Raw genomic sequence first — 11,270 nt, forward strand, 5'->3', positions numbered from 1 at the left:
TGCAGAGCCCATGCCGCCGTGGAAGCTGGCAATACCCATTAGGCCCTGTCTGGGCATGAAGAGGATGTCCTCCCTCATGAGCTGGAACACAGCATCCCCTGTTGTGGGTGTGGCTCTCTTAAAGACCATCTGGTGAATTTTGCTTGTGCTGGTTTCTTATTAAACAACCTTCAGATTTGGCTTCACGTGCAACTCACATAGAGGGAAAGGAGGCCATGATCTGCCAACATGACAGCTGGATTTTTCATTAGTAAATTAGCAAACTGGCTGCCTGGGTCCCCATGCATACCTGTTAAGGTGAGCCCACCCCAGAGCTAAAGGCTACCATGTGCCAATTAACTGAGATTCTGAGTGTGCAAGGATAACCCCTGTCATGGCCCCGGGTGCCAAGGAAATCCCTTTTAGCCTCCTCTTGGCAGACTTGGCCAGCTTTCCCCAGTGACAGCCTGGCTCTTTGGATTCAAGCTGCCTGGTCAGACTGCAAGGGTCATCTGTACAAAGAAGGAAGCAACAGTGCCAGGTTCCAGCGTGCATTCCAAGTTCCACATTCTGTGTGCAGACTCCCAATGCCAGAGCAAAGGCAGGCCCCTGGCAGGGGACTGGTAAGGCTTCACCTGATATATTTCTTCCTATATACACGTGACCTGGGGCTTCCTGGACCTTGTACTCTCTCTGCTTTCATTGACAGTGGTTGCTAAAGCTGGTCAGCATCAGGGTTACCCGGGGAGCCTTAAAACACACACACACACACACACACACACACACACACACACACACACACACACACACTTGACTTGTCTTATTTAGGAGCAGAAAATGCTTTTGCTGTAGTTACAAAAATGCAGTTTTTTTTTAAAAGTACATCCTAAAGTAATGAGGAGTGGATGGGCTAAATAAATTTTCTTTCTGACTTCCAATGACATTTTGTAAGGTTGAACCCAAGGGCTTGATCTTTGTCACAAACACTGGGTGCTTTTTCCACCAAGCTTGGTAAGTGGTACAGGTTTCTGGGATAGTATTTGTGTGTGTGTGTGTGTGTGTGTTGTGTGTGTGTGTGTAACAAATGTTTAAGAGTATGGTACAGTACTGTTAACTGTACATTACTGTACAGCAGGTCTCTAGAACTTTTTCATCTTGCATCACAAAAACTACACTCATTGAACAGAACCCCATTTCCCCTACCCCCACCCCTGGAAACTGTCATTCTGTTAATATTTCCTGGTTCCATGAGTTTGACTACTTTAGATATCCCATAAGTGGAATCATGAAGTATTTAATCTTCTATCATGGGCTTATTTTACTTAGAATTATGTCCTCAAAGTCCATCTATGTTGTAACACGTGACAGGATTTTCTTCCTTTTTAAGGCTTTATAATATTCCATTTTATGTATACACCACATTGTCTTTATCCATCCATCAATAAGCATGTAGATTGTTTCTACCTCTTGGCTATTTTGAATAATGCTTCCCTGAACATTGGTATGCAAACATTTCTTAAAGATTCTATTTTCAGTTCTTTTGAATAAATACCCAGAAGTGGGATTGCTGAATTACATGGTAATTCTATTTTTAACTTGTTGAATAACCACCATACTGCGTTCCATAGCAGCTGCATCATTTTACATTCCCACCAACCCAGTGCACAGGACTTCCAGTTTCTGCACATTCTTGCCAATACTTGTTATTTTCTTTTTCTTTCTTCTTTTTTTAAAAATAATGACTATCCTGTCAGGAGTAAAGTGATATCTCGCTGTGCTTTTGCTTTTTTCCTTGATGATTGATGTTGACCACATGTTGTTTTCCTATGCCTGTTGGCCTTTTTATGTCTTCTTTGGAGAAATGCCTACTCAGGTGTTTTGCCCATTTTAAAATCAAGTTTGTTGTTGTTGTTGCTTTTGCTTTGAGTTGTAAAAGTTCCTTATGTATTCTGGATATTAACTTCTTATGAGATATACGGTTTGCAAATACTTTTCCCATTCCATTGGTTACCTTTTCACTCTGTGGATTGTTTGATTTGCTGCACAGAATGCTGTTAAATTTTATGCAATCTCATTTGTCTGTTTTTGCTTTTGTTGTCTGTGCTTTCTGTGTCATGTCCAAGAAATCATCGGCAAGACCAATGTTATGAAGGTTTTCCCATTTGTTTCTTTCTAGGAATTTTATCGTTTCAGGCCTTATATTTAAGTCTTCAATCAATTTTTAGTTGATTTTTGTGTAGGCTTAAAATAAGGGTCCAATTTCATTCTTTTGCATGTGGATATCTAGTTTTCCCAACACCATTTATTGAAGAGACTATCTTTCCCCCATTGTGTAGTCTTGGCACCCTTATTAATGATCATTTGATTGTAAATGTGGGGTTTATTTCTGGGCTCTTCATTCTTTTCCATTGGTCTATATATCTAGCTTTATGCCAGTACCATACTGTTTTAATTACTTTAACTTTGTAGTATATTTTGAAGTCAGGAAGCGTGAGACCTCTAGCTTTGTTGTTCTTTCTCAGGATTGTTTTTGGCTATTTGGGGTCCTTTGTGATTTCATATGAATTTTAGAATTCTCCCACCCTGTTTCTGCAAAAAACAGCATCAGGATTTTGATAGGGATTACACAGAATCTGTGGATCATTTTGGTTAGTATGGACATTTTAACAATATTAGTTCTTCCAACATATGAACATGGGATGTCTTTGTATTTATTTGTTTTTAACTTCTTTCAGCAATGTTTTATAGTTTTCAGTAAACAAGTATTCTAGTTCCTTGAGGTGTAAAGTTAGGTAACTTGAGAGATTTTATTTTTTTATTGTACTTTAAGTTTTAGGGTACATGTGCACAATGTGCAGGTTTGTTACATATGTAACCATGTGCCATGATGGTGTGCTGCACCCATTAACTTGTCATTTAGCATTAGGTGTATCTCCTAATGCTATCCCTCCCCCCTCCCGAGAGATTTTTTTTTTTTTTTTAATATAGAGGTTACTACTATAAACTTTCCTCTTAGAATTGCTTTTGCTGCATCTCATAAGTTTTGGTATGTTGTAGTTTCTTTCTTTTTTTTTTTTTTTTTTGAGATGGAGTCTCGCTCTGTCGCCCAGGCTGGAGTGCAGTGGCGCAATCTCGGCTCACTGCAAGCTCTGCCTTCCGGGTTCACGCCATTCTCCTGCCTCAGCCTCTCCGAGTAGCTGGGACTACAGGCGCCTGCCACCACGCCCAGCTATTTTTTTTGTATTTTTAGTAGAGATGGGGTTTCACCGTGGTCTCCATCTCCTGACCTCATGATCCGCCCACCTCGGCCTCCCAAAGTGCTGGGATTACAAGCATGAGCCACCACGCCCGGCCTGTAGTTTCATTTCCATTTGGTCTCAAGATATGTTCTAGATTTCTTTTTGACTTATTCTTTAAAAATTTTTTTTTAGAGACGGTCTCATTCTGTAGCCCAGACTGGAGTGCGCTGGCACCTCATTAGCTTATTATAGCCTTGCACTACCAGGTTCAAGTGATTCCTTCTTCAGTCTCCCAAAGTGTTAGGATTATGGGCATGAGCCACTGCACCTGGCCTGACTTATTCTTTAACCCTTGGTTGTTCAAAAATTTGTTGCTTGATTTCCACACATGTGTGAATTTTCTAATTTTCCTTTGGCTATTGATTTCCAGTTTCATTCCATACAGTTGAAAAGATACCTGGTGTGATTTCAATCTTCTTAAATTTATTGAGATTTGTTTTATAACCTAACATGTGATCTGTCCTAAAGACTGTTCCGTGTGCCCTTGAGAAGAATGTGTATTGTGCTGCTGTTGGGTGGAATGCTCTGCATATATGTCTGTAAGGTCCATTTGGTCTATGGTGTTGTTCAAGTTCTCTGCTTCTTTACAGATTTTCTGTCTGGATATTCTCTCCATTTTGACAGTAGGTACTGAAATCTCCTACTATTATTGTATTGCTGTCTATTTCTTCCTTTGGTTCTGTCAATGCTTTCTTCATATATTTGGGTGCTCTGATGTTGGGTACATACATATTTATAAGTGTTCTATCTTCCAGGTGAATTGACTCTTTTATCATTATATAATGTCTTTGTCTCTTGTGACAGTTCTTGACTTAAAGTCTATTTTGTCTGACATCAGTATGGCCACCCCTGCCCTCTCTTGTTACTTTTGCATGGAATGTATTTTTCCATCCTTTCACCTTCAGCCTACGTGTGTCCTTAATTTCTAAAACTAGTCTCTTGTAGACAGCAAATAGTAAGATCTTGTTTATTTTGTTAATCCATTCAGCCACTCTATATCTTTTGATTGGAACATTTAATCCATTTATATTTAAAGTACTGATAGAGAAAGACTGACTGTTGCTATTTGTTAACTTTTTGGGTTTTTTTTTTGTCTCATGGCTTTTTGTCTCTCTTTTCCTCTCTTGCTATCTTCCTTGTGTTTGACTCCCCCACACCTGCCCCCAACCCCTGGTGGCAACATAGTTCAATTCTTTTCACATTTTCTTCTGTGTAACTTCCATAGGTATTTTCTTTGTGGTAACTGTGGGCTAACATGAAACATGTTATAATTTTAACTGTCTATGTTAAGCTGATGAATTAACTTCAATCACAAGCGAAAACTCTTTTTTTACCCCGCAACATTGTTATTTATGTCACAAATTGCATCTTTTTATATTATGTATCCATTAACATATTTTTATAGTTATAGTTACTTTTTATACTTTTGCCTTTTAACTTCTATTCCAGAATTAAAAGTGATTTACATACCATCATTACAGTATTACAGTATTCTGTATTTGCCAATATCTTTATCTTTACTAGTGAGCTTTATACTTTCATATGCTGTCTAGTGGCCTTCTGTTTCAAATAGGATTCCCTTTAGTATATCTTGTAAGGTAGGTCTAGTGGTGATGAACTTCCTCAGCTTTTGTTTATCTAGCAAAATCTTTAGTTTTCTTTCATTTTCGAAGAACAGTTTTTCCAAATATAGTATTCTTGATTAGCAGGGTTTTTTTTCAGCCCTTTGAATATATCATCTTACTCTTTCCTGTACTACAAGATATCTACTGAGAAATCCACTGGTAGTCTTATGGAACCTCCCTTATATGTGATGAGACTCTTTTCTCTTTCTGTCTTTGACTTTTGACAATTTGATTATAATGCGTCTTGATAAGGACTTTTTTGGGTTTATCTTAGTTGGAGTCCATTAGACTTCTTGAATATGGATAGACATTTCCCTCCCCAGATTTGAGAAGTTTTTGGCCATTATTTCTTTAAAAACTTTCTATCCTTTTTTCCCAGCCTTCTTTTGAGACACCTATAATGCATATATTGGTCTGCTTGACGATGTCCCATAAGTCTCTTAGGCTTTCTTTACTCTCTCTCATTCTTCTTTTCTTTTTGCTCCTTTGACTGGATAATTTCAAATGTTATATCTTCAAGCTCACTGATCTTTTCCTGTTGAACTCCTCTAGTGAATTTTTTCAGTTCAGTTATTGTATTCTTCAGCTCCAAAATTTGTTTGGTTCTTTTTCATATTTTCTGTATCTTTTTTGATATTCTCATTTTGTTCATACATCATTTTCCTGGGCTTGTTGAGCATCTCAGGGAACCTTTTAAAGATACAGATTCCCAGACCTTACTGGCAGAGATTCTGATTCAGTAGGTATAGGGTTGGGGCCTTAAAAGCTATATTTCTTTTTTCTTTTTATTTATTTATTTGTTTGAGACAGAGTCTCACTCTTGTCACCCAAGCTGGACTGCAATAGCACGAGCTCAGCTCACTGGAATCTCCACCTTCCGGGTTTAAGCTATTCTCCTGCCTCAGCCCCCTGAGTAGCTGGGATTACAGGCACCTGCCACCATGCCCAGCTAATTTTTGTATTTTTAGTAGAGATGGGATTTCACCATGTTGGCCAGGCTGGTCTTGAACTATTCACCTCAGTTGATCCACCCACCTCGACCTCCCAAAGTGCTGGCATTTCAGGCATGAGTCACCACACTAAAAGCTATATTTCTTAAAGATCCTCCAAGTGGTTCAGATATACATTCAGGTTTGGAAACCACTTCTAGTAAAAAGACCACTTTCAATCTCTTCCCCTTCCCTTATATAAGCTCTAGGGAAGTAGGGAGGTCTAGGCTTATATAAAGTATATAAAGTGTTTTGTTGTTGTTGTTGTTTTTGAAATGGAGTCTTGCTGTGTCACCAGGCTCGACTGCAGTGGCGCGATCTCAGCTCACTGCAACTTCTGCCTCCTGGGTTCAAGCGATTCCCCTGCCTCAGCCTCCTGAGTAGCTGGGACTACAGGCATGTGCCACCATGCCTGGCTAAGTTTTTTGTATTTTAGTAGAGACGGGGTTTCACCATATTGGCCAGGATGGTCTTGATCTCCTGACCTCATGATCCACCCACCTCAGCCTCCCAAAGTGCTGGGATTACAGGCGTAAGCGACCACACCCAGTCATAAAGTTTTAAAATATAAGCTTCTGGGAAGTGAATAGATAATGGATAGAATATGCAGACAGAAAATCAGTAAAGAAACAGAGAACTTGAACAACACTATAGACCAAATGGACCTTACAGACATATATGCAGAACATTCCACCCAACAGCAGCACAATACACATTCTCCTCAACTGCACATGGAACATTCTTTAGGATGGATCTCATGTTAGGTTACAAAGCAAGTCTCAGCTCTCCAAGGTGCCATTTTCTGCTTAGTAGTACTCCTTTTTCTCTGTATCATTTGAAGGTCCTTACAACCCTCCTACCTCCAGGAAGGATTAAATCCTGGCTGGATTAAATCCTTTCTGGATTAAATCCTGGCTGACCATGAGTTTCTTAAGACTTTCCCCAACCTTCCTGACCCCAAAATGTGGATATGCTTTCCATTTATGTATTAATTTGGTGTTTCCATTCTGTTGGCTTGCTATCTGAATCTTAGGCCACTGCTGTGTAGAGAACTTCTGGGCTAGGTCTGCCCTAACTGCCTCATTATTATTTGATGACAATGATAGTGAGTGTAGCAGGGATGAAATTCTGGAGACCTAGGTTCAAGTCTCTGTTCTTCTAGAGTATAACCTTGGATAAATTGTGTTCCCTCTCTGAACCTCAGTTTCCTCATCTGTGAAGTGAGTGGTGTGTATACGGTCTCTGCAATCCTCCTCTATAGCGTCTGACTTTCTCTTTCATCCTCTTGTTCACTGGTATAGCTGAGAAAGTGGAACTCCAGAGACACTCCTGAAATTGTCCTAAGTCAAAGGAGCCAAACAGTGTACCAGCTCCCTCTCTGCCATCCCCTCTGAGAGCAGCCATGGCCCTGAGTGATGTCGATGTGAAAAAGCAGATTAAGCACATGATGGCTTTCATTGAGCAGGAAGCCAAGGAGAAAGCAGAGGAAATCGATGCCAAGGCTGAGGAAGAGTTTAACATTGAGAAAGGACGCCTTGTGCAAACCCAACGACTGAAGATTATGGAGTATTATGAGAAAAAGGAGAAGCAGATAGAGCAGCAGAAGAAAATCCTGATGTCCACCATGAGGAATCAGGCGAGGCTGAAAGTCCTGAGAGCCCGAGATGACCTCATCTCAGATTTGCTCAGTGCGGCAAAGCTGAGACTCAGCAGGGTTGTGGAGGACCCAGAGGTCTACCAGGGGCTGCTGGATAAACTGGTGCTCCAGGGTCTGCTCCGACTGCTGGAACCTGTGATGATTGTGCGCTGCCGGCCACAGGACCTCCTCCTGGTGGAGGCTGCTGTGCAAAAAGCCATCCCCGAGTACATGACAATTTCCCAAAAACATGTGGAGGTCCAGATTGATCAAGAGGCATACCTGTCTGTGAATGCAGCTGGAGGTGTGGAGGTCTACAGTGGCAATCGGAGAATAAAGGTTTCAAATACCTTGGAAAGCCGACTGGATCTCTCAGCCAAGCAAAAGATGCCAGAAATACGAATAGCCTTGTTTGGTGCTAATGCCAACAGAAAGTTCTTTATATAAGCCTCTGGGAAGTGAAGCTAGTGTTGAACCACTAAACCATAAAAGTTTAAGTTTTTTGGGGAAAGGAAACTAGTAGTGTTTCCTCCTCTTTGATGCTCTGATATTGTTCTGTTTTTCTTCATGAAATACCCTTTGGATAGCTAAAATGTTAACTTTGAAATAAAGCCCAAATTAATGCTCAGAATTCAAATTCCAATTCTTCCATACATGCCACAGCTTCTGGTCCATTCTGCAGTCTGGGATAAGGAGGGTGATGACATCTCCTCTTCAGCTTGGCCTCAGGTGGTGAATGTGTGAGATGTGAATGGTGTTCTTGGCCTGTGGATCTGGGTGCTCTAGTTTAATATGCATATGAAGTGTGTTTTTCTTTTGTTTCAGCATCAGTACCCAAACTTATGCTATTTAATGAGGTCTAGAGGTCTTCCTCACATGTCCAGAGAACAACTTTATGGGCATCCAACCAGCACAGTCACACAGGGGCCCATGCTCAGAAGGGCCCAGCACCTGGGGTTTAGTGATCTGTATTTGCTGCCCTGAAATTCCTAATTCCAACTTTGGATGTGTGCTTTGTAAGTGATGCTTGTTGGAACATTGGGGCATGTGCCAGGGGTTTGGAGCCTTGGCTCACACATGGTACTGACTCCCAAAGCCTACCCACCTTCTTGGGATGGGTTGTTGGCCAACCAATTCCCAGTTCCCTGGTGCCCTGAGGCCCAGCCTTCCTCCACGTCACCCAGTAAGCATTGCTTCCCTCTGCCCCTGGCGGGGGCCTGGTGGACCTACAGGGAGGGTCAGAATGGGGTTTCATGCTCTGTGGAGTTTCAGGGCCAGAAATCCCTGCCCAAGGCTGGCAGCTCCATAGCATATTCAGTAGACAATTTAGGGGAAGGGGTGAGTCTCTTACCCACCAGATACTGAGCCCGTCCTGGTGTAGAGGTTTAAAGACCCTAGAAGTTACCTATCTGCTACAGGGCAGCCAGCCCACTGGAAGGAGAGATACCAGCTTATCTTTCCTGATCCTGGCCCGGGCCCACACTGGTGGCTAGTGGGAAGGGGGACCCAACCACTGCCGAACTTGCTGCACCAGAGTCTTAGGGCAGGACCCTCAGGAGCTTGTAAATGTCTGCACTTGGCCTGCAAAGTATCTCTGTGCCTGGCAGCGTCCTCCCTTGGACAGTTCAGTGCCTGGGGGAACTTGGATGCATCTCTTCTGGCCAGTGTGAGGCACCTTCTGGGAGGAGCCAAGAAATACAGATTGTATAATTTTGGTGACTCGGCATATAGGCATTGCACAATAGAAAAGTAAATGGTAGAATTCATGCTAATAATTTAAACTTTAAATGGTAGAATTCATGCTAATAATTTAAATTTTTTTTGCTTAAGAAGACATTATATAGCAAATAAACACTATGAAAAGTCAAGAAAAAACTACAGAAGAAAGGAAAAAGCTTTATATTTTAGTGCCATTCATGGCACTTCTTTCCTGCTTTTTGAACAAAGGATCTCACCTTTTCTTTTCTTCTTTTCTTTTCATTTCTTTTCTTCTTCTTCTTCTTTTTTTTTTTTTTTGAGATGGAGTTTCTCTACTGTTGCCCAGGCTGGAGTGCAATGGCGCGATCATGGCTCACTGCAAACTCTGTCTCCTGAGTTCAAGTGATTCTCCTGCCTCAGCCTCCCGAATAGCTGGGATTACAGGCACGTGCCACTATACCCGGCTAATTTTGTATTTTTAGTAAAGACGAGGTTTCACTATATTGGCCAGGCTGGTCTCGAACTCCTGACCTCAGATGATCCACCCGCCTCGGCCTCCCAGAGTGCTGGGATTACAGGCATAAGCCACCGTGCCTGGCCAGATCTCACATTTTCGTTTTGTACTGGGCTCTGCAGATTACATAGCAGGTTCTGCATATGTATGTGTGATTTAAGGTCTAGTCCATGCCTGATGTTGCTTTACTTATTAAAATATAATTGTTTTGAAGAAAAGAAATCCCAAGATGCTCTGCTGAGGGCAAAGGTTGGCTTGTGTGGTTAGGACTCTGTAAGGAACAGAAACTCCATGAAACTCAAACACAAAGTAGGGGACAGGCTACTAGTAAGTTGGGGTGTCTCACAGAACCTAGAACAGGAATCCTTCATGATCTCAGGAGAGGGCTGGAATTGGGACTCAGAAAGCCATCTGAAATCCTCTATATGGCCATTTTTCTTTCTTTAACGAGTGACTTTCTCTGTCGCCCAGTTTACATGGTGGAATATGCATGCCCCACCATTCCAAAGTTGACATGTTATAGTTCCAGAAACAAACTTGCTTCTCTTGAAGTCCATTCCATTTTCCCAGGAGGGAATTTATTTGGCCGAGCTGGGGTCAGGTGTCTACCTGTGGTCCATTTGGTGTCTAGGGTAGTTCCCAGAGAAAGAAGGGTCTTTGTCAACTGAGCGGACACCCCACAGGGTGTCTTCTATGTGGGCCCTTTTGAGTTTCAAATGAACATTGTTTTTTTGTTGTTGTTGTTGTTGTTTGTTTTTGAGACAGAGTCTAGCTGTGTCGCCCAGGCTGGAGTGCAGTGGCATGATCTCGGCTCACTGCAACCTCCGCCTCCTGGGTTCAAGTGATTCTTCTGCCTCAGCCTCCCGAGTAGCTGGAACTACAGGCACGTGCCACAACTCCTGGCTAATTTTGGTATTTTTAGTAGAGACGGGGGTTTTACCATGTTGGCCAGGCTGGTCTTGAACTCCTGACCTCCTGATCTGCCCGCCTTGGCCTCCCAAAGTGCTGGGATTACAGGTGCAAGCCACTGCGCCCAGCCTCAAAGAACGTTTTCTAAATGCCAGTGATGAGCCAGGCACTGTGCTGGGTGCTGGGCTGCAAAGAATATGATCTGGCTCTGTTCTTTAAGGAGTCATAGATACATAAACAGATGATGATCATGATAATGATACAGTGTAGCAAGTGCCAGCCTAGTGCTGATGTGCAATCCTGTGGGAAGACAGTGGCAGGAAGAGAGGGTAACAGAAGGGTTCCTGGGCTTTGGCAGTTGAGCTGGGGAAAGCGCTTCAGGCAAAGGAAGGAAAGCATGTGCCAAGGCCCTGAGGTGTGAAAATGCAGGGTGCATTAGAGGAGCTATGTGTAGTTCAGCGTGATGGAATGTGAGGGGTGAGGAGGAAGAGACCATGGATGAAGGTGGAAAGATGGGCCTCATTACAGGGTGTTGCTCTGGAGGTTGGTGGGGTTTTTTTGGTTTGTTTGTTTTTGTTTCTGTGTTTTGTTTTGTTTTTGTTATTTTTTGCTTTTTTTTTT

The 11,270-nt window shown here is 42.2% G+C and overlaps 1 protein-coding gene across 4 annotated transcripts in view; it reads left to right on the plus strand.

Moving 5' to 3' along the window:
- The window catches only part of ATP6V1E2 (ATPase H+ transporting V1 subunit E2), a 30,026-nt gene extending 21,867 nt beyond the window's left edge, over positions 1-8,159 (plus strand). For 2 of the 4 annotated variants that reach the window (XM_032178590.2, XM_032178591.2), the window contains exon 4: positions 7,194-8,159. In XM_032178590.2, coding sequence (XP_032034481.1) covers positions 7,295-7,975 — 681 coding nt within the window. In that variant the 5' untranslated portion in view covers positions 7,194-7,294 and the 3' untranslated portion in view covers positions 7,976-8,159. Of the gene's footprint in view, positions 1-560; positions 603-910; positions 991-7,193 lie in introns of those variants that run through there. The other 2 variants (XM_032178594.2, XM_058428815.1) reach the window with 2 other exon arrangements.
- Positions 8,160-11,270: the final 3,111 nt, after the last annotated feature.

This window comes from Hylobates moloch, unplaced genomic scaffold (assembly GCF_009828535.3).
Source record: "Hylobates moloch isolate HMO894 unplaced genomic scaffold, HMol_V3 SCAFFOLD_15, whole genome shotgun sequence".
Classification (NCBI taxonomy): domain Eukaryota; kingdom Metazoa; phylum Chordata; class Mammalia; order Primates; family Hylobatidae; genus Hylobates; species Hylobates moloch.